This window comes from Octopus sinensis, linkage group LG9, assembly GCF_006345805.1.
Source record: "Octopus sinensis linkage group LG9, ASM634580v1, whole genome shotgun sequence".
Classification (NCBI taxonomy): domain Eukaryota; kingdom Metazoa; phylum Mollusca; class Cephalopoda; order Octopoda; family Octopodidae; genus Octopus; species Octopus sinensis.
In genome coordinates this window covers 88,286,070-88,311,069 of record NC_043005.1, presented here as the reverse complement: position 1 = coordinate 88,311,069, position 25,000 = coordinate 88,286,070, and the positions used below count along the sequence as shown (strand labels likewise).

At 34.9% G+C, this 25,000-nt stretch overlaps 1 protein-coding gene across 1 annotated transcript in view; it reads right to left on the bottom strand.

The window, feature by feature from the left end:
- The window catches only part of LOC115215459 (organic cation transporter protein-like), a 463,156-nt gene that overhangs the window by 427,576 nt on the left and 10,580 nt on the right, over positions 1–25,000 (bottom strand). The window contains exons 3-8 of the mRNA XM_036505678.1: positions 19,605–19,708; positions 18,379–18,533; positions 12,349–12,460; positions 10,624–10,836; positions 8,843–9,069; positions 1,373–1,554 (exon numbers count right to left, since the gene is read on the bottom strand). Coding sequence (XP_036361571.1) covers positions 1,373–1,554; positions 8,843–9,069; positions 10,624–10,836; positions 12,349–12,460; positions 18,379–18,533; positions 19,605–19,708 — 993 coding nt within the window. The remainder of the gene's footprint in view (positions 1–1,372; positions 1,555–8,842; positions 9,070–10,623; positions 10,837–12,348; positions 12,461–18,378; positions 18,534–19,604; positions 19,709–25,000) is intronic.

Here is a 25,000-nt window from a genome sequence, read left to right as displayed (position 1 = left end):
ACTAAATTTTTTATACGTTAGACCACCGGAAATGTAAATTTTAATTAATTTCCATTTTCCTTTGATATGATTAAATATTGTAAGTTTTTTGGATAATTTTCGGTTTTAAAAGTTGGCGGTTTTTTTTATTGCCGGCGAAGGACTGCGGCTGCGCAGTAGATTTTGAAAAAGTTATGACGTATAAACACAGGGCAAGTAGTTTTGTTCGTCCCGTGTGTATACGTTTAACCCTAGGTGGTCCTACTGAAGAAGATTGCACCTAGCGAGTTCCTTGACTCGCTAAACTAAAATCAGAAACCTGTTGGTCCAGGAAACTAGATGGTAAAATGTTTTCATTTTTCAATTCGTTCCTGTCGAATTTTATCCCTAATTTTTGTGGTTATGGAACCTAGCTGTTCTTTCTAGCGTGTTGAATTCCTACAAGTGGATTCATTATGGGTCTAAATATACACTATATCGTATGACTTATATTATATATATATATGTATATATATATATATATATATATATATATATATACACATACATACATACATACATACATACATACATACATACATACATACATATATATACATATATATATATATATACATATATACACACACACACACACACACACACACACACACACATATATATATATATATATATGTACTAGCTGAGATACCCAGTAATACCTGGGGGCAGGGATATTCTCAGTTACCATTACAATACCTAATTTATCTCAGACGACAAATGAAATCAAGACATAGGACAGATAAATAGAAGGCGCAAGCAAATTCATTCAGGAAACAACAATACAAATAAATACGTGTGGAATCGGAAAATGACAACCGTTTGGTCAGATGAGTGGAAATAAATAATCAATGGAAACATCAAGAAGGGAATTGTAAAGGAGTGCTAGGAAAAAAACAACCAGCATAAAAGTTTGAAAGTAAAATAAATTATTTAGAGAAAAAGTACTTAATTTGACATCTGTGTTCCAATCTGTTAATGATTCTGCCAGCTCGCCACCTGAAGTAGCAGCTTAATAATGACAAAGTTATTCCACTAAATTCTTCGTTATTTCAAAATTAATTAAAACAAAGGCTGTGTATTTCAGAAATGTGGTAAGAAATGGCTAAGTTATTTTACTAAATTCTTTGAAACAAATACAGTGTATTTCATCCCAAATACGGTAACAAAAGGTTTATAGCCATTGTGCCTGGTCTGATGGATAATATTTCCTTATTCGTATGTTATGTAAATCCATAGAAAGATAAGCCTAGCTCTGTCTCTTTACTAGTTGTGCTGGTTCCACGATGGATGGACTAACAAAAGGGACGAACAACAAAACAAATAGCAAGTCTGAAAGAATCTAAATACCTACAAAGTTGAGAGTGTAAGGTGCCAAAGCCCCACCAACACGTGCAAAGGTTGACAAAGCCCCCAATGCACCGTTTCTTATACAAGTTGGATATAATTCCAAAGTGTATAAATACACGATTCCAAAAGATGCAGTGATAAACAAACGGCCTAATATCGAACTGGCAGTTAACATCCATCGATGGGCTGAAAAAGAAAAAGAGAAAAGACAGAAGTTTTTAGTAAAAGAGAGAAAAAAACCCTTTTCGGTATTTCACAGGCATGTGAACCCTTAATATGATTCTTTGAATGGCTAACTAATCTGTACATAATTTCAATAATCCATTCTCTGGCTTCTCTAAAAGAGTTTGGATAAAATAATGGAAAGACCGGATTAAATGGAAATTGTATTATTTAATATGGAATTGGTCCATGTTTGGCATTAATCACAGATTTAATATGTTGAGGAATTGACGTGTACAAGTCCTGGATGAAGGGAATTTTGATTCATTCTTCAAATAAAACCTTCTTTAGATCTTTCCACAACAATGGTATAAGGAAACAGCTTCTCGCTTGTTACACCAAAATGCATCATAAACGTTCAGTTATGTTTGGGTGGAATGATTGTAGGGGTGGTCTACTTCATTTTTGTGGTCTTCTTACCAATTCTGAATTACAATCATGTGAATTGTCACATTACTGACCTGGAAGATTGTGCTCCCACCAGGGAACAATATTTACACCACTGGATGGATATGACCAGCTAAAATACTCCGATAATCCTAGGCTTTAAATCTGCCATGTCGTGCCAAGAGAATTTCATATTTTGGCTACCTAAATAATCACAGAGCCACTTTCATTATTCACAGTCAGGACTAAGCAGTCAGTGTTGAAGGCTTCTTTGCGCTGTCTCTAGATATAAACTTACCCCAAATCTATAAAATAGAGTGAATGAGGATTCATCAGAGATGACATTGCATGTGTGTATGTGTGTGTGTGTGTGTGTTTGTAACTCTCTCTTCCCTTTTCTTCACTTTTTAATTTGCTCTCCCTTTTCGCCCAACTTTCTATAAAACTCCTTTTTATTAAATCTATTTAAACGCTTCAACCAAATGTAAATTTTGTGTTATTCACTTTTCTGTCTGAAGACTTTCTAACAGGAAATCTCTGACATGTTTATCTAACATGTAAAACTTTGTAATTCCCATTCACCAACGAAACATGTGTAATGGGGAATAAATAATACCAAGAAATGTTCCAACTTCCTGGTTTGTTATAATATAACTCTGCAAACAATATTTCCAGAATTTCCAACACTCATTTGTACCTTGCATTAATACAACAACAACAATAACAACAACAACAACACTAACTTCATACTGGATTGTAATAATGGAATAAGCAGATGCGATTCAAGAGGAAACAGCTGCGATTTACCCTACCTACCTACATAATGTGTGTGCGTGTGTATGTATATATTTATTTATATATGCTTTGTTTCTATCTGTTTCGTTTTATTTATATTTTTATGCTTGGCACCTTTTATTTTGATTTCTTTATCTGAACTGCTAAGTTACAGGGACATAAAGACACCCACACCAGTTGTCAAGCATTGGTGGCGGACAAAGACACACACACACACACACACACACACACACACATACACACACATACACACACACTTAGATAAAGACATACACGTGTGTGTGTGTATACGAGGTGGTTCTGAAAGTGAAAGTGTAGAGCCCTTAACTTCACAGGGGAAGTACGACAACTATTTCGGAGAATATATGCAAAACATTTCGATGGTATACAGTATATCTTTCTCGTTTTTGCACATTTAACTCATGGTGACAGCTCCTACGGTGGATTTTGGTAAAATTGAAGCACGGGTGGTTATGAAGTTCCTCTTTCTTCAAGGCAAAGGAGCAGTGGAAATCCATGGCAAGAGGAAAGAAATCTTGAAGGATGGCTGCTGGGTGTCAAGCTTTTAGGCTGATCCTTTCGAGGTTACGGATGAACCCCGATCAGGACGACCACCTTCCGAGGCCACAGAGGAGGACAAAGCCGACGCTGTACACGTCATGATTCTCGAGGACCGCTAGATTTCAGCTAAAGTCATTGCTGAAACTCTCGGGATTTCACGCGAAATGTTGGCCACATCATCCACAACATTCTGGACATGAGGAAGCTTATGCGAAATGGTTGCTGAAATTCCTGAACGCAGATCAGAAGCACAAGAGAGCGTCAATATCAAAGGCGATTTTGGACCGGTTTGCAGCGAGAGAGGCTGATTTTATGGCTCGTGTAGTCACCATGGATGAAACTTAGCATCACCAATATAATCACCAGGCCAAGCAGCAATCAATGGACTGGTGCCACATAAGTTAACTGCGTTCCGAGAAGTTTCGGAGCCAGAGGTCAGCTGGAAAGATTATGGCCTCGGTGTTCTGGGACAAAGACGGAACACTCCTTATAAAATACCAGCCAAAGTGTCGTCTATCAATACAGAATACTACATGTCTCTGTTGGACGAAATACATGAAGATTTGAAACAGAAACACCGTGAAAAGCTGAGCCGTAATATCCTGTTTTTGCAGGACAATGCACCAGCATACACAACACATGAAACTACAGAAAACATGTGACTTTGGTTTCGAATAGGTAGTCCATTCTCCTTGCTCTTCTGGCTTAGCCCCATTCGACTAGCACCTCCTTTCCCAACTGAAGAAAATCCTCAAGGGAACAAAATTTCACTCCATTTCGGATGTGATCGCTGCTACAGACGCTTGGTTGGAAGCCCAACATTTCGATTTCTTTTTACAGGGTTTAAAAAACTGAAGGACCGCTGCAATATGTGTGTGAATGTGAGGGGGGAATATGTTGAATAAAATTACAATTAACTGATCCTTCTGTATTTTCTTTTACCCAAAGCCAGGAACTTTTCAGCACCTCCTCATAAAAATCCTACGTCACGACAGTTAGTTAACTATCTATAAAATATGCTTAACATGTTTAGAAAAAATATGCGTATCATATTATGTGAAAAGCAATTAATGAGTTATTTCTGATTGAAGTATTTAAATGTTTTCCTATATTTGTGAGAACATTTCATCGTAAAATTACCTTTATAATACAATGATATTTAGAAGTAATTATATAATACCTCAAGGCACAGATCACGTTTAAAATTACCAGTATTGTACGATGGTGCGTAATAAAGGACCCCATTAAATCATACTTGATGTTGCTATCCTTTGAATACCAAATGCATTTACTAAAATTTGTAGAATTGCATTATACTAATCCAGAAATTAGTCTACTTTACCCATGGAAATCAGATATTGGTAAGATGAGTAAATTTATTATATTTAAACATAAGCTTTGACAAAATATTAAATTATCTTTGTGGTCTAATTCATTCGAAGTAATTGAGTGGTTCAATAATATTAGCGATGAAAAAAACTTACTAAATTCATTCAGTTGGATATATCAAATTACTACTCATCTATCAACCCTATACAACTTAGAAGGGCCTTAATTGTTGGAATGAAGAATTCAGATTCATCCAGGCGTGAAATTTATATAATACTAACGGCTAGGAAAACCATAATTGAATTGGATGGAAAGTACTGAACTCGGACTAATAAACCGATTATTTCGACATTACTATGGGGTTCAGTGACTCAGCGCAAGTAACTGATTTTGGGGGTATTTACATTCTTATCTGTATTCATTTTGAATGACCTGAATCAGGGGTGGATTATATAGAAATGACGCTCTTTTCCCTATCTGTATGACTAATAAGGTTAATCTAGAAAGGTCCCTGAAAAAAACTTCTTCAATTCTTTAATCATCTCGGCCTTCTCTATCGCGAGAGAAAATCATCATACTAAGGTTAACTTCTTTTATGTTACTGTGGATGTCAGTACTCAACTACACCAACCGTTTCATAGACCGAATGAGTGCTTTAGGTAAGTGAGTAACACTTCTAATCATTCTAGGAGCATCATAGACTCTATTGTTAAAAATATATCAAATCGTATTTCAAGGCTTTCTACTAATGAGGACGGATCTGCACAAAATCAAAATTACTATAACTACGCATTATCCGAAATTTGGTATAAGACAAAATTTGTTATATCCAGAATTAATTTACTAATTAAAATTCCTGGAAATGATCGAATATTAAGTATGATGGAAATGAAAAATAAATACAACAAGCAATCTTATTTAATTAAGCTAAATAATAGCAAAAATAATGAATTGAAGATCGACATATGATTAACAAGCATAGATTCAACTCCATAGATACTAAATAAATGGTTGGTATAAACATTAACAACAATAACAACAACAACAACAACAACAATAATAATAATGATGATGATGATAATAATAATAATAATGATGATGATGATGATGATGATGATGATGATGATGATGATGATAATAATAATAATAAATATTATTATTATTATTGAGTGGTTTATGTCCCAACCACTGGCCCAGTGGTTAGGACAGCAGACTCGCTGTCGGTGGATCGCGGTTTCGATTCCCAGACCGGGCGTTGTGTGTGTTTATTGAGCAAAAACACCTAAAAGCTCCACGAGGCTCCGACAGGGGGGTGGTGGCGACCCCTGTTGTACTCTTTCGCCCCAGCTAATAGGCACAGGAGTGGCTGTGTGGTAAGTAGCTTGCTAACCAACCACATGGTTCTGGGTTCAGTCCCACTGCGTGCAATCTTGGGCAAGTGTCTTCTGCTATAGCCCCGGGCCGACCAAAGCCTTGTGAGTGGATTTGGTAGACGGAAACTGAAAGTAGCCTGTCGTATATTTGTATATATATATATATATACGTATGTATGTGTTTGTGTGTCTGTGTTTGTCCCCACAACATCGCTTGACAACAGATGCTGGTGTGTTTACATCCCCGTAACTTAGCAATTCGGCAATAGAGACCGATAGAATAAGTACTAGGCTTACAAAGAATAAGTCCTGGGGTCGATTTGCTCGACTAAAGGCGGTGCTCCAGCCACAGTCAAATGACTGAAACAAATAAAAGAGTAAAGAGTAAAGAGAATAATAATGATAATAATAATAATAATAATAATAATAATAATAATAATAATTATTATTATTATTATAATAATTTTTTTTATTAATGAAAACTTAATAATAATTTAACTTTACTTGAAAAGAAAATTTCTAACAGTACACCGAATCGCTTGTTTATACTGGAAGCGCGCCCGTTAGGAGGCTGCCGGCCTGATGGCGAAAAATTTTCAAATGGCTGAATATCTGGAACGGGATTTGTCCCAAATTAAGAGCCCAGAGTTCACCACCACAACGACCAGAAAATCAAAAAGTAAAAGAACTAAATGGAACCGGGAAGAATATAAAGTTGTAATATATGCTTATTACTTTTCATTAAGTAGGCCAACCCAAGAGAAACACACCGCAAACTCCTACAGAATTTGGAGGAGCCGGAATCCAGCTAGCAGACCAAACCTGGATGAAAACAGATTAGCAAATGTTAGAAGAGATATCTTCAGAAATACCAGACTCACAGATGCAGAATTAACTTCTATTAAAAAAGTGGAAGAGAATGACCTAAAAGTAAGTCAGGAAAGAAATAACGAAGCTGAGGAGAGGAATGTTGGGGCACAAGCATTGACTGAAAGGCGACCATCTGCCGAAACGACTCAAGATCCTGAAGAAAAAGGAAAATATAATGACCCTAGAAAAAACAGCCAGGAAAATGATGTCGAAACAGAAATTGAAGACCAGATATTTGCTGAACAACACAGAAAATCTATCATTGAAATGAAGCAAGATGTTCTGAATGAGCTTGCAGTTGTAGGCCATACAACTATGAATGATAGGGAACCACTCCATAAACTCTCAAATGCACACCAACATAAAACACAAATAAAAATTGGCAACTGCGTTACACAAGAAATCATACACCAACTAAAACCCGATCTTAATAAATCAAATGAAATTATTTACTCTGTCGCTAAGGTAATCGAAAGATGCTGTTTAACACCCAAAAAGCCAACAATACCAAATTCGAAAAGAAAATCAAACTGGAGGAGTAGAATTGAAACTGAAATTGAATCATTGCGAAGAGAGATATCAATATTAACTGAGCTAATCTCTGGAAATGATGTAAGATCAAGAAAAGGCAGGAAGATTGTGAGAAAATATGGACACTCAACAAGAGAAGAACTAATGTCAGCGAAAGAAACACTTAAACAAAAAGTTCAAGCAAAAGCTCAGAGAATACGCAGATTTGAGAAAAGAATCAAATTCTACAAACAAAATAAGATGTTCGAATCCAATGCCAAATTTAGCTAGCAGATGGGAACAAAAACCTCTGCATAGCAAGTATGTGGCCCGTAGCAAACAAGCTGGTGTCGACCGGAAACATACGCACCAATGGCTACGAATCTCAGGGCTAAAATCAGAGAGTGAAGGTGTTATATTAGCTGCTCAAGGCTAAAACTTTATAACACGGAACTACCAAGCCAATGTGATAAAAATGGAGCTGACCCAAAATGCCGATTCTGTAACGATGAGATTGAAACAATAGACCACCTAATCTCAGGGTGTAGAGTCTTAGCACCTGTAGAATATAAAGCAAGACATGACAGAGTCGGCCAATATTTTCACTGGACAATATGTCGGCATTATAAAATCAAAACCGCTGACAAATGATATAAACACCATCCTGAAGCTGTGACTGAGGGAGAAATGTGTCGATTCTATGGGACTTCCCCGTACAAACCGACAAAACTATAAAAGCTAATAAACCGGATATTATTATAAAAAATCAGACAAAAAGGTGTGTTTATTAATTGACATGAGTATTCCTTGTGATCACAATATAGCGGCGAAAGAATTTGACAAGATCAGTAAATATAAAGACCTGCTAATAGAAATTGAAAAAATGTGGTATCTCATGGCGACTACCGTACCAGTGATTGTAGGATCTCTAGGAATGATAAAAAAGATACTGAAACCTATTTGAAAATCATACCAGGCTCACCATCCCTACAGGAAGTGCAAAAAATTGTGTTAACTGGAACAGCTCATGTACTGAGAAGAGCATTATCGCTGTGAAAACAACATCCATTCATGAATTTATTTATTAATTTTTTAAATACATATTTTACCTGTGAATTTGCGTTTGTAATATGGGAATGCATACAATGAGCTTCTCTGCCCAAGGTGTACGGAAAACACTCGGCGAGAAACGGAAGAAAATTTGAAGAAAGAATGCAATAATAATAATAATAATAATAATAATAATAATAATAATAATAATAATAATAAAAATAATAATAATAATAATAATAATAATAATAATATTAATAATAATAATAATAATATAATAATAATAATAATAATAATAATAATAATAATAATAATATTGATGATGATGATAATAACAAAAAGAACAAGAACAAGAACAATAATAATGATTCGTTTACCTTTAGTGCCATAGAGAACGGGAAATATTCCAGCGATACAAGTGACTCCAGCCAAAACCATCATGCTAGTATGCAATTTTTTTCTTCCAACACGATTTAACAGAAGGATGCACAGAGTATAGGCCGGAAACTCGACAATCGAAATCAAAAAGAAATTCATATAGAGATTGCCATACAATTTGCCAACATTAAGAGCAATGCCGAAATATACCATACTCACAATCGCCCTATAGAAAAGAAATGAAACATTTTATATAACGTACAAAAATGCACAAAAATTGCTGACCAATCCCTGGTTAGATGGCTACGTAATTTCTTAGAGAGAATTATAATAATTTAACATTGAGACCAAGTAAAGTTATACAACTAACTGTCTAATATAGACAATTAAGACAACTCAACAGCTGAGACAGAGTTAGCCAACGAGAGCCAGTTAACGAAAGTAACTTTAGTTCGTTGGATAAATGGTGAGTAGATGGTTTGTATGTGTATGCGGCCTTTTTTAGCTTATGTGTGCATGAAGTGTTTATGAAGTAGAAAATATTCACTGATTTGTCTGTAGTTTCTGACACTTGTTAGCCTTCGGTAATTCTTAGTGATATGGTTTTCTAAATTTGATGAAGGGCCCTGCCTAAATTCTCATATCCTTCCTTTTTTTCACAGAAAATACATAAAAAGGTTTGTCAGTTCGCCTCATGGTCCCAGCAGATAAAATTGAAAAGGTGTTGCCCCAGATGCACTGGAACAGCCACTCTGACCCACAAGGGCTCACACTTGCGGATAGCTGTATCCACCCTGATAGTGGTGAGCAGGGACGTGGTTGAGGGCCTGAGAATGCTAGGCAGTCTCCACTGACGCAGGCTTGACCACAAACCTGTCAGAGAATGGCTAATACTTTAAAAACCTACATTTAGGGACATCAGACAGCTTGATCAGCTTTAACCCTTTAGTTACCATGGTTTTGTTAAAAAATGTTAGTTTGTTTCAATTAATTTTGAAAATAAAGAAGACTTTAATAAAATGAGTTGCCCATAATTAAGACTGGAACACAAATAAACATGAAATTTTAATGGAAAATTTCAAATGAGATCAAACAGGAAGTCTGTATGATACAACAAGGGACATTCTCATGTGGCTTGATATCAAAAGGGTCAACTAAGTTTTTACTTCTCATTTTATCCTTCTTTGCTTTGCTCTAAAAAGAATTCTTTTATTTCATCTTCATGTAAGCATCCTCGCACACTTAGTATCTTTGATATTCTCTCAAGTTTGACGCCACATGAATTTCTTGCAAGAAAACTTCCACAAATATCTGCATCATTCTGATCAGTATAGGTGCATGCATGCCTGTGTGGTAAGAAGCTTGCTCCCCAACCACATGGTTCCAAGTTCAGTCCTAGTGCGCGGTACCTAATCATGGGCTGACCAAAGCCATGTGAGTGGATTTGATAGATAGAAATTGAAAGAAGCCCATCATATTTACACACACACACACACACACACACACACACACACACACAGCTATATGTGGGTCTTTGTCTATGTGCTTGTTCCCTACCACTGTCTGATAACCTCTGGTGGTTTGTTTATGTCCCTATAACTTAATGGTTTAGAAGAAACTAATGAAATCAGCACCAGGATTTAAAAAGTCAGAGGTCAATTAATTCAAGTATATGATTTTTCAAGGCGGTGCCCCAGCATGACCGCAATCAAATGATTGAAACGAGTAAATGATAAAAGATAAAGAATACACAGAAAATGGTAAATGTAATATCACTCACCAGTTTAGCATCAAAATTAGGGTCCGTTTTAGAAGCTGAGGAATGGTAAACATTTTCCAGATTTCTACTTTTTTCTTGTTCGATGAGAAAATGTTGACGATTTCTGTTTGAGGCAAAACTGTTTTATTCAGTTTGGCGATGTTGCTAAGAATTAAGTTGGCATCTTTTGTTCTCTTTTTATTGAGGAGCCATCGGGGAGACTCGTCTAGGAAACTTGCAAATAGAAAACGGAAAATACAACCACATACACACATATATATGAACACACACTCTGATACATACATGCATACATACATACATACGTACATACATACATACATACATACATACATACATACATACATACATACATACATTATTGCGGCTGCCCCCTCGTTATCAAGTATGGCCATTGCATGAAGCTTAACAGTTATTGGTGCTGTGATCGAATGTGACTTTTTAGCCCAGGTAAAGATCTACAATGTCTAGTACAGAATTGGCAACAAAAACCTCTACCGGTAATAGCCGGCTGTAGTTGTAACTGGGCTTCATGTACCTTTGCATGTCGTTTAAGTCCTCCTGCCGAATTACACTCTTTTCCACATGCCTGACAGATATGATTAGTATGGTGTGTTACACATACATACATACATACATACATACATACATACATACATACATACATACATACGCACATGCATACATACATACATACATACATACATACATACATACGAACATACAAACGGACAGAGATTGGTAGATAGATAGGCATTTGTTCATGATGCCATACAGTGAGACTGAACCCAGAACCATGTGGTTGGGAAGCAAACGTCTTACCACACAGCCACGCCTGTATCTTTGATGTTAATAAAGATGTTTAAAAGTCAGGTGAAGCCTGTATTTAAAGCTTCTTAAGTTACTCGTCTCTAAACATCGAATGCTTTCGCCCCAAAAGAAGAACTAATCTACGTAATTGGATTCAAACGAAGGTACAGGGGTTAGATCAGAGTTTTCATCCCCTAGAGAGATATCTAAACAAAGACTAAGGGTTCCTCGCCCTCAGCTGTCCTTTGACGGGTTTTGCTTCTCATCCTGGAGGGTGTCCAATATAAACACACCCCACTCCCACCCTCGTTCCCAAACGAACTTGTTAGGGTTGCAAGTTTAGTTGCCATCTATGTAACGGGTTGTATATACATATACACATACGTGCACACTAACACATACATACACGTACACATACGCACATATCTATTCATCTACCCATATATACATCCAAAGATATATATATGCACCCATATATTCTTAAGTACGTCCGTATATATAAATCCATGCACCCATAGATTCATTTACTCATACGTGCATACATACATTGATACATACACGCAGCCATATATATACATCCTATCATACATACATACATCAATACGCACTTATATACATACACATATCCAGCCATACATATACAGAGATATCCATACATTCGTACATACATAAATCCATTGATCATACACCCACATATCCACACACTTCCATTCATTTACCCATACATCCATAATTCATATACTCATATTACATACATGCATGTATTGATATATACACCCAGCTATATTTACATCTGTGTAACCGTACAGGTATAAATGCACTCATCCATCCTTCCACCCATACACCCATGCATACCTACCAGACATAGGCGACACCGAACACCAGTGACGGGGTTGATATTATGATCATCAAAGTCTCCAGGTCCTCACAAAGTAAGTCAGAAGAGAAAGGATCATGAGTCCGACGGTAAATACCATTTGGATGGCAATGGAAGATTTCATTCTACTGTCCGCCGAAGACACTTCAGAAGCTAGAATTTGAAACAATGATGATGAGGAAAAACGATGACAACAATTACGAAGATGATGATATAAAGAGGGAATTTATAATACATACACACACACGCGAGCGCGTGCGTATGCATACACACACACACACACACACATGTACATACATACATATATATACATGTACAAAATTTAAAGGACTGATATATATATATATATATATATATATATATATATATATATATATATATATATATATATATATATATATATATATATATATATATATATATATATATATATATATATACATATTAATATGTCTGTAAATATAATATGTGAGAATTATTCGATAGCCATGATAAAACTCCGAGTTTCGAATGCCGGGGCGGAAACCCACGCCGGCATCTCTTCAGTTATTGGTCCATCAAAGAAATGGAGTTTTCTACTAGCTACCGAATAATTGCCACATATAATATTTACAGATAAATTCTTCTATTTACATAATATCGAAGTCTCATTCTTTTGTTGTCTTACCATTTTTTCAATAATATATATATATATATATATATATATATATAAATATATACACATATATATATGTATATATATATGTATATATATATATATACACATATATATGTATATATATGTATGTATATATATATATACACACATATATATGTATATATATGTATATATATATATATATATATATATATATATATATATATATATATATATATATATGTATATATAAATAGATGAGTGTATTTTTACCTTGTTAACAATTAACACGGATAAATAAATAAATAGTTACCAGGGCAGCAAAAATCTCACCAGTAAAGATGTTGTAACTCCTTGTTTATAAAGGTTGAAACTTCGTGTTTACGTTGAATATTTTGAATAATATGAATAAAAAATGGAGGTAACGCAGGTTTAAACAAGTATTTTTACTTTCGACACATGTTTCGAAAATTCCACTGATACTATTCAAAAGAATAAATGGTATAAACAATGCAATCTTCTCTTCGGGAAAGTGAAAAAAACGAAACTCGTCAATACGACATTTTAGCAAAAAATGATGGATTTGTATAGCGATAGACAGAATGCTATTAATATTGTTTAAAAAAACGTTATATGATATAACGTCATAAGTAGCTAACAGAAAGAGTAGGGATATTAATAGTGAATGTTAAATATAAAGGAAATTAAAGTTTAAATTATATATAATGATAGAGACTACTTATATGCACTAAATGTATGTTTCTGCCAATGCTTACATCTGTATGCTCGTTCTATAACCGTGTTTACTAGAGTATTTTTAGAAAAAATAATGAAAAATAGCTCAGAATTGCAGAGAAGACAGAATTTCTTGCCTTTGTCATATGGTATCGAAATTGAGAGGATCAACCATTCTAAATGAAATTGTTCATTGTGGTCTTTTAAATCCCAAATCAGTTTGCTGAGACCGGTACTATTCCGTTTATTTCTATCCCTAAATGTTGAGTAATGGATAGAAATTCTTTTAGATAACTCTAACGATGTGCTTCCAATGTAAAATCGTACTTTATTACGAGTACTGATTATACACTGGTATATAGAATTTTTAATCTTAGAGTTACTTGACATAAATTTAATTCTATTGGAATTGACTTCAGATACAATAACCTTGTTATTAATATTTCTAGAGGGTTGGATGGTATTAGCTAAATTAATGTTAGTATTAGTAAATGTATTAATATTTAACAGTTTGTAATTATGAGAAGATATAATTTGCAAGAGATTTTTTGTGTTTGAAAAACCTATCCTAACCTTATGTGAATTAATTATAGAGTAATATCTAGAATTGTTTGGAATATTCCTAGCAATAGCTTGACGAAACAGCAGTGGGAGATTAGATTTAATTTGTCTCCCGTAAGGAATTATTAACCAAATATTTTTACTAGTGTTCATAGCGTAATTACTTTTGAAGGTGTTATATTTACTTTTAGATCGATAATAGGGGATTAAATAAGGGTTATCTGCCTTCATTCGCTTTGTATCGGTGCGTAAGTTATTGTTATCAATAATTCTTTTACGACTAGAAATCTTATCTACATTATTGAATTTACAATTAGACTGAGCAGAATCAATGTAGAAAATTTTTTCTGTATAACCTGCTTTGATTAAGGCAGAGTTATAGAATTCAGCGTTATTATTGAAAATATCAACATTAGCAGATAATTTAGATAATCTAAATGAAATATTCTTAACTAAATTCTTAGTAATTGCTCCAGGATGATTACTAAATTTGCTAATGTACTTAAGATTGGTCAACGGTTTATTTAGCTCATGCCCCGCCTCCCAGACATATCCCTTTCAACCTCTCAAGAAGGATTTGCCCCATATTGTCCGAAAAAATACCTGAGAACTGAGACTGCAAAGCTTAAAAACGTACTCACTGACGGACACTACTCAGTTCAACTCATAGATGATGGGATTAAAAGTGCAAAATCGATTGACATAAAAGCATTAAGAAAAGTCGAACACAATAACACGCCTACTCTAAAATTACTTCCTTATGTATTAACATAAAACACTAGAAGCCACGAAGCATTTAACATTATTGGCTAAAATCTCCCAATACTCCATAAAGATCCCAAACTGAAAGATCATTAAAAGCAATAAACAACCAAAGACATTAAACAAGATCCTCACAAATGCTAAATTACTCTGAAGAATAACGGACGCAAGAGTATAAAAAATGTGGTCGACCTAACTGCGGAACATGTCCCAATCTTTTGGAAGGAGCAGAATTCCATTTTAAACAATGGCAAAAATTCAAAATTAAGTCCAATTTTACTCGCGCCTCTGAAAACTTCATTTATGTTGTCAGATGCTCGGGCTATCATAAAAACTACATAGGTTCCACAGGAATGTCCCTTAGACGTAGATGTACAGTTCACAGACAACACAACTCTTCCCCGCAATGTCGCAAGATAATCTCAATGTACACATTGACAGATGTGTGGAATAGCTGCGATCACAATTCCTAATCTTCCCTTTATATCAATGTATTATTTTGACCTCAACACAAGCGCGACTAAATAATGAGGCCCCATGTATCGAAAAATATAAGCCAGAACTTAAAATAAATGCATATTGAAAAATTACAGATTTATCTCCTCTTCACTGAAAAAATACCATGTTTACCAATTATCCCCTCCTAACAAACAAAATTTCTCATTTCGAATCGCATCTAACAATCAAAATTTGAAAAGCTTCGGCGAAACCAGTCATTTTGTGATAGGAAAATAATCTTATTTTGTATAACATTGTATAATAATTTTGCCATGACAATTTAAATATATCCCTTAGTCTCGTTAAACAAATCTGTTTTTCATCTGATTTCTTTCCTTGTATATATATGTATATATACCGTTTAATAATCTGAATGGAGGCAATGCAAGCGGAAACTAGAGGAATATAATTAATAACCACACACAAAATTATATATATATATATATATATATATATTCTACATTTATAAAACTGATATAATAATTCCAAATATATAAATATAAAAATGCAAAGAAATAGATAAATATCGATATGATACATAAAACACTGTGAATTTTAGATGTAAAAGTTACAATATATTGGTGTAATAAAAATTTGAGATGATAAAACATTAAAAGGACGTACTAAAATATCACGGAAATATTACAAAAATTCAAAAAATTCCAAGTAATATGATATATCTCATATTTTTAAAACTGAAGTGGTTAATTAATTAAGTCTAGCCCTCAAGCAAATAAACAAAAATTACTATTGGATACTATTATTTACATTTAACTTACTATTTGAGTGTGGGGAGTGATAGTTGTGCGTTCGTAGGACGGATGGGTGAATAAAAAGGAAAGAATAGATGGATTGTTCCCATAATGCATTTATTCCCTGTCCTACTGTCAGCAATATGCTAATAACGTAATAGTTTAAAAGAAACAGTATGAGTATAAATACTTCCACAGAACCTTGCAGTGTAAATTGAAACTAGCTCAATTTAGCGCGATGATATCCAGCGGTAGATGGAAAATACATTTCTTTTGCACTCTAACTTTTACATTTTAAATTAAGCTTATTATATTAATTCTAATTATATTAATTTATAAATTAATTCCTTCATATATATTTTTTTCATTTTTAAATATTTTTCTCTTTATATTTTTCCATACATGTTTTCATATCGTTTCATATCTTCATTCGTATTTTCGCGTAACATTAAATTAATTCCTTCATATATATCTTTTTAATTTTTTCATTCTTATAATTTTATATTTTCTTCTCATTTGTATATATTTTTCATTTATATATATATTTTTCATTTATATATATATTTTTTAGGCGTAATTCACATTAAATTCTTAAATTAAGTATGGCTTAAACTGCAGGGTACAATGAATTTATTTACGCATCTATATATTTTGACATACCAGATATTTATTTATACATCTGTATAGTTTGATATACCTGTAAGTTGAAATATATAATGATAGATAAAATTATAAATGGGGGATAGGTGGACCTGAAAATTGGGGTTGTATATAAGGGGAGGTTCTGTAAGAGACTGGGTGTCTCAAGAACATAGTATACAACCTCACAAAACACGTGTGGTCGACAACTTTGAACATGAATAGTAAATATTGAATACAATATTCTATGACATGGTTGAATTTATATTCTGATTTCATGAATTTATGGAGATTTCTGTCTATATATATATATATATATATATATATATATATATATATACACACTCATTTAACCTGTTACATTTTATTCTGTTTGGTCATGACCTATATGTATGTGTGGGTGGGTGTTTATATGTGTATGTATTTTTTTGTGTGTGTGTATATATGCATGCCACCATGAATATGTATGTATACGAGGTGGTATCAAGACCTTCCCAGACTATTTATGCTTAATAAAAAATAACTTATCTAAGTTTTAAACACCATCTCTTTCGAAATAGCCACCTTACGCAACAATACACCCGTCCCAGTGTTCCTGCCAGTTTTGGTATCCAGACTGGAAGTCGTTTTCTGTAAGCATGTCGAGGACTTTCTGTCTTTCTCTCTTGATCTTGACAATGGTGTCGAAATGGCAACCTTTGAGCTGCATTTTCATCTTGTGGGAAGAAACGGAAGTGCGCAGGTGCAAGATCTGGCGAATATAGCGGTTGTGGAAGCGATGCCATGTTGCTTTGGCGGGAAACTCACAGGTGAGGAGAGCTCGGTGACAGGGGGCACTACCGTCGTTAAGAATTTTAATTCTTTGTTCTCCACAAATCCGATCGCTTTCGCCGAATGTCCTCCCTCAAACGCTTCAAAACCTCGTTCGTTGCCATCCGTCCATCCTCAGGCACAAGCTGATCAATGCTCTCAACATTTCCGGTAGGTGGCGCTCGTTGCAGGTCTTCCTGAAGGTTCATCGTCTCCCAGGGACGTTCTTCCGCTTTTGAAGCATCCGTGCCACTTGAAACTGCGAACAACTCATTGCCTCATCATCGTAAGATTCCTGAAGCATGCTCAATGTCACTGTAGCAGACTTGCCAAGTTTGACGAAAAATTTCACGTTGGTTCTTTGTTCCAACTTCCTGTCCTTGTCAAAAAGAGCAGACTACACCATATACGTGATCCCAAGAACACAAATTTTACAACTTGCGAACACAGGAATGTCACTTGGCACACTGCCTCATGAAGACTGTTGCCTTTCCACTCAGAGCAACGAAACATTTCTTGCGTAATGAGATAAAACAAAGTTGTTGATATGATTAAAACATCTGAAAGAGCTCCTTCTAATCGATGAAAGCAAACAAAGAATAAAACACAGAACATAACTGAACTTGCATTCAAATTTGAAAGTGAATATTTATGGTGTTTTATTGTTGGTTGCTTACCAAAGACAACTGAGGGAATGTAGGATCCAGCACCACCAACAGCAGTGAGAAAACGTAACACATATATGGCATAAATGTTGGAGATGAAGGCCGTTGCTATTCCGGTTGACCCTTGCAGAAATAAACACACAATTATCACTTTTTTGCGACCAAATCTGAAAAAGATTGAAGAGACAAACTTAAAATTCACCTGATTAAATACACACAAACACACACTGTCCTTCCTGCACCTATAGGCTGCATCAGTTCTTCCTTTACGCAGAAGAGTAACAGTCCATAAAGAACAGATAAATCTCCCACAACACCGTCAAATTCCATTCAGTAGCCACATAGACTCTTGCGTTAGAGATAAAAATCCCAAATTTCACATACTCCCTTTCTACCAATGTAAAGACAGAATCTCTACACAAGGAAGAATCAACAAGGAGAATCTTTTTATTGAAAAATTCCAAACGCGACTTAATATGCAAACTCCACGGTGACCATATTCCTTTTTCTAGCGTCCTATCTGACAAAAATTGATATAAGCATCCTGTTTGACAAAAAATCAATCATCCCAATTAAAGAGCATAAAATCCACAGAATTGTCTCCCCTTACTCACAGGAACTGTATAACTCCTACCCCATTTCCTGTTTTGACACATTTTCACCCAACTCTTTAAACTAAACACTACATTTAAGCACGTGCATCCTAATCCTCCAAAGAAGTTTTTCCAAGGACTATTATTGAACTCTAAAAGCATAAGACACTACAATGTATTGGTATACTTATTTATTAATTTTTGTATATATGTACTATTATTTTTTTGAAAAAACATTGTAAGTTTCTTTTTTCCCTTCCTCAATTCTAAAAACATTCTTTTCCCCTTCCAAATCTTGAAAATTTGCCTTGCTATGAAAATTGGTTTGATTTATTATTTTTTTCTTTTTTAATTTTTCATACACCCATTTTTATTAAGATTTACTTTCAATTTTTCCTCTCCTATCATTTCTCCACGTGTGGTTAAATACAACCCCACCATTTACTGACTATATATATATATATATATATATATATATATATATATATATATATATATATATATATATATATGCATACACACACACACACACACACACACACACACACAAACAAACATATGTATGAAATATGCAAAAATGTAAAATATATAATATAATGCAAACGCTAAACACACCAGCGTGGAGATATGATACACAGAACTTACCTGTCTGATGAAATTCCACAAACGACCATGGCGAAAAGGTAGCCCATGAAGAAAAATGTAAAGGCGTGCCTTGCCAGAATCGCATCATCGCAAACGAGATTCAGCTACAATGAGAAATATGAAAATTACTTAATGTATACATTTTATAATTTTGGTAATAATAATTTTATGCTTTGGAAATGTAGAAACACTGTTTCTTGGAAACCCCTTTCATAGTCAGTGTGTATTCAAAGGACTTTGTTGTAGGAACAGCGGTCATGTGACACTCCCAGAATGGATTGTGAAATAGGGAAGGATCCAATGTCAAAGGGACCACTGTTCATTGGCTCGGGAACAGTGAGAGTACAGCCACTAAAATTTGGTGGTGCAGGGGCAAAGAAAAGGCTTTAAACAACCTCCTAAAAACCTTTTTCACCAAAAAAGAACAAAAAAAAAATGAACGTGGAGCCATTTTTGGATTGATTTAAGATATTATTTGCCATTATTGGAGCAATCCAATTTTACTAATGCACTTATATAATAATAATAATAATAATAATAATAATAATAATAATAATAATAATAATAATAATAATAATATACCAAGTAAAGTTATGCAGGAGGATGGAGAATTAACGATACTGTGACACTATGATTTTCAGACGGATCGTGTAATCGAAGACCGTCGGCCGGATATCGTTATATTAAATAAGAGAGACAAATACTGTCAGATCATTAACCTAGCCATACCAAATGCCAAGAATGTCGTGAGTAAAGAGGTTGAAAAAATATCACCAAGTACTCCGAATTGAAAGTGGAAACGACAAGACTGTATGGAATGCGAAAGGGTAATGTAAAAGTGGGTTCAATCCCATTGAAACTTCAAAACTTCCTAAGGCAACTGGAAATCCCATGCAAGATTAAGGTTTTGCAAAAAGCAGCCTTATTGGGTACAGTGCACACCTTAAGGAAAGTATTATCTGTCTGAGGTCCTTGTTGTAACTTGACAGATGGCTAAAAACTCCGGCGCATTTTTACCTACACAGTGTTACGAAGGAATAATAATAATAATAATAATAATAATAATAATAATAATAATAATAATAATAATAATATGTACCAGGCAGTGGCTTTCATGGCTTCTGATCTTAACTGATTGGAAGTGTTATCATGTACATTGTTTTGTCTTGGTATAAAAGATGGGCTACAGCAAATATTCTGCTCAATACCACAAATTTGCTTGTCAGTTGTTTGACCTAAACCAGTTGAGCATGTCTCTAAGTGGCTGACGATATGTGCATCTCTGATCACGAACAGAAGTAGTGGGAGAGCATCATAGCCATGTGTTGAGAGGGATTCATCTTTGGAAACAGGGGTGGTTCGTTCAACGTCCTTAAACAATCCTTATTCAGACACCTTTTCGGCGGGATGGGCTACTCGACCAGAAGAAAATTCTAACTGGGCCCCACCTGCAAGGTCATGCGCTGTTTATCTTGATATGAGATCACCATGTCACGCACATATGGTTGTGATGCATGTGTCTGTACCCTTATCAGATGGGTAGTCATGATGGGTATACTGGGCTTCGTATATTTTAACCCAGTGTTACTTTGATGGCATGCACTTTTCTCTCACTCAATAATAATAATAATAATAATAATAATAATAATAATAATAATAATAATAATAATAATAATAATAAATATTATTATAACTGAGTTTGTTTCAATATTAAGATTGAAAAAAGATTGAATTCATTTTATAAAATATTTTGGACCTGGGTTTGCACCCCTAGGCAAATTTCATTCCTTCACTTATGCCACCCAGAATATTTTGTGTGGAGGGACTTTGTTGTAAAGATTGTTTTCAAGAATTAGTCTCAGAATCTTTTCTGACCCAGGAGTTATATTGGAAAGATTATCAATAACCATTGCCAGAACACTTCACGCTATGGCGACAATGTCTTGGAACCACAATCAATATCCAGTTCCAACATGCATTGCATCATAGAGATGTACTTTTGTAGAAAACTCTATCAATAAAACCCTAGAACTTATTCCATTTTCTTCACTCTTTCATCCTCCATATACCCAGATATCTCCCTGGATAAGATGGTGTCTATTCCCAGATATCTCGCTGGATAAGATGGTGTCTATACCCAGATATCTCTCTGGATAAGATGGTGTCTATACCCAGATATCACCCTGGATAAGATGGTGTCTGTACCCAGATATCTCCCTGGATAAGATGGTGTCTATACTTAGATATCTCCCTGGATAAGATGGTGTCTGTACTCAGACATCTCCCTGGATAAAATGGTGTCTATACACAGATATCTCCCTGGATAAGATGGTGTCTATCTTTGTCTTCGACCTTGTCAACCTTGGGTCTTGTATGAATTATCCTAAACCCATTCTGCCTGTTGCCATGGTTCTCCTCAACTCCTTTGGTATTAGGCATAACCCTGCAACTTTCCATTTCCACTTTGATTCCAATTGATGACACCTTCAGGTCCCAACTGTCCCTTATTCTATGATTTCTCTTGTTCAGGCCTGAATTGTTGACCATTGTAATTGATGGGATTTTGAAGGATGGCAGAGCTTTCAGAGCTGTGTAAAAGAGTTCTCCTGATTGTTAATTAGCAGTAAAGTGACTGGTGGTTCCAGACAGTAAGAAATAGAATTTTTCAACCATCTTCCCTTTCTCTGGCATCATGGAACTTGATTTGGTAGGTTGTAAGTCTTTCTTGGTAAATTATGTCTTGCAATATTCACCAACTGTTTGGGACTAATGCCACCAATGTCAGCTATAAATACTCTTACTGGGGGCTGTCCAACCCCTGACTTAGATGAGGATCTTCCTTATTTCGCCTTCGTCCACATGGTCACCATATTTATGGCAATGGCCAACAGGAGAACAAACTGATGCTTGTCTGATGACTTTAACTCCGAAGCGATCAACAGTCAGAAATTCCTGAAGAAATCAAAGATCAGGCGGATTCACTGTGATGGGGCAGTGTACATTCATTTTCACGTACACACACAACACACACACACACACACACACACACACACACACACACACACACACACACACACACACACACACACACAAAGGCAACACACGCACGCTCGAATAGAATCTTGCAACTAAATTGAAAATAGAATTTAGGAGCAATGTGTATAAAAAAGATCTTGGTAGAACATAACAACCCTAACCAATTTATAAACATTGATATCCCATCCAAACTGTTTAAGCTGTCTTCATTTCATACTAAACATAAAGACACAAATATTACTCTCTTAATTTCCAACATTCGCTTTTCTTCTCGTGCATGTGGCAGTTATTGCATTGGTGTGTGCATCTAATACTGAGTTTCTCATGATAGTTGTACATATGTACAGTAATTAAAGGCTGTGACCATGTAAAATCTTTCCGGCATGATTGTGTAGGTGCAAGCATGGCTGTGTAGTAAGAAGTTTGCTTCCCAAGCACATAGTTCTGGGTTCAGTTCCACTGCATGGCCCCTTGTGTAAGTGTCATCTATTGCTTCTGGTCATATGTATATCTATTATATATTATATTAATTATATATATTATTCGTTATATATGTATAGGTTTATGTCTATCACTGTTTGAGTTGCATAATAGTGGTTTTATCTCTAATTCATATTTTATATATTTATACATATATATATATCATCATCATCATTGTTCGACCGTGGTCGAGACTATATATATATACATGTATGTATATGTATATGTATATATATATGCATTTATATATATGTATGTAGGTATATATATATGAGCACTCCTCCATCTTTCCCTCAGTTGCAGTTTGCTTCCTTAATACCCCCCCTTTTGTACACACACGCACACACATACATACACCCACTCCCACGCACTCACACACACACATTTGCATATATATATACATTACACTTACACACACTTCAAATTTACTTGCCATACACACAACTACGCACACTGGACACACACACACTACCACTCAACACACACACTGGCACGTTACATACGCCCCCACCCATTCCCTCCTTCCTCCTTTTACTACTGACCACTCACTTGAGACTGCTATGTCAACTACTTTTCGCCCTACGTACACACACTTACATACAGACGCACGCACTAACATATACATATATTTTTTTATTTCGCCTCACACACACATACACACACGCACACGTACACACACATACACACACGCACACGTACACACTCACACATACATACACATCATTCTTGTTACCAACCCTCCTGTCTCCGCTCTTTTGTCTTTAAAAACCAGCCCTTGTTATCCAAAACTTCCGGCCTTTCAGCATGTTTATTTCGTAAAAACCAGTCGCGTTTTTTTCCCCTCTGTTCGCCCACATCGGGATCTTTCTTTCTTCTTTCTTCCTTCTCTTATGTTTCCGACGAAGAGCTCCGCTCGAAACGTCATACCCTCCTTCTTCCATTTTTCCCGAGCGCCTAATAATGATAATACTTTAATTGTTCCACGTATTGTTGTTTTTTCTGTTTTCCCGTTTGGATTAACCTTATATATATATATATATATATATATATATATATATATATATATATATATATATATATATATATGTATATGTATGTATGCGTGTTTGTGTGTGTGCGTGCGTGTGTGTGTGTGTGTGTGTTCGTTCCTCACCACTGCTTGACAACCGAGTTTGGTGTGTTTACAGTCCCGTAACTTAAGAGTTCAGCACAAGTGAGCAATATATTAAATACCAGGCTTTAAAGAAAAACAATAACTATTGAGGTCGATTGTCCAAGTAGAAGTCTTCGAGCATTGCCCCAGCGTGACCACAGTCTAATGACTGAAACCAGTAAAAGATAAAAGATAACGGAAATTTATGGTTATGGGAAATGCTTATCTATGACGGTTGCAAAGTCTCAAACAAAATTATATTGAGCAACGAATGAAAAGAAGTTAAATATTGCAACGCCCCCTTTTTATAGAATGCAGATACCATGAAATTGTATGAATTCACACAGCAACAAGTTCTGAATGATTCTTTCATATAACATTTCAATGTTTGTATTGTTAAAGCTGTTAATCACAATGTCCTCTTTGTCAACTAAAGCGAAAATAATAACTTTTATATTTTTGAGAAATATTCAATATTCAAGATTTGAAGAGGTCAACTTTACTTCTTTCCATTAACAACTTGAATGTTTTTCAAGATCATAGCTAACAGTTTTACACACACACACACATACACACACATGATGTATAAACATACATACATATGTATATATACATACATCTGTATTTATATACATACACACATATATACGTGTATACGTCTATATATAGACTCATATATTTTAGTAAGATAATAGAGTAATGCTGTTCGTAGAATTGGCAGAAAGGA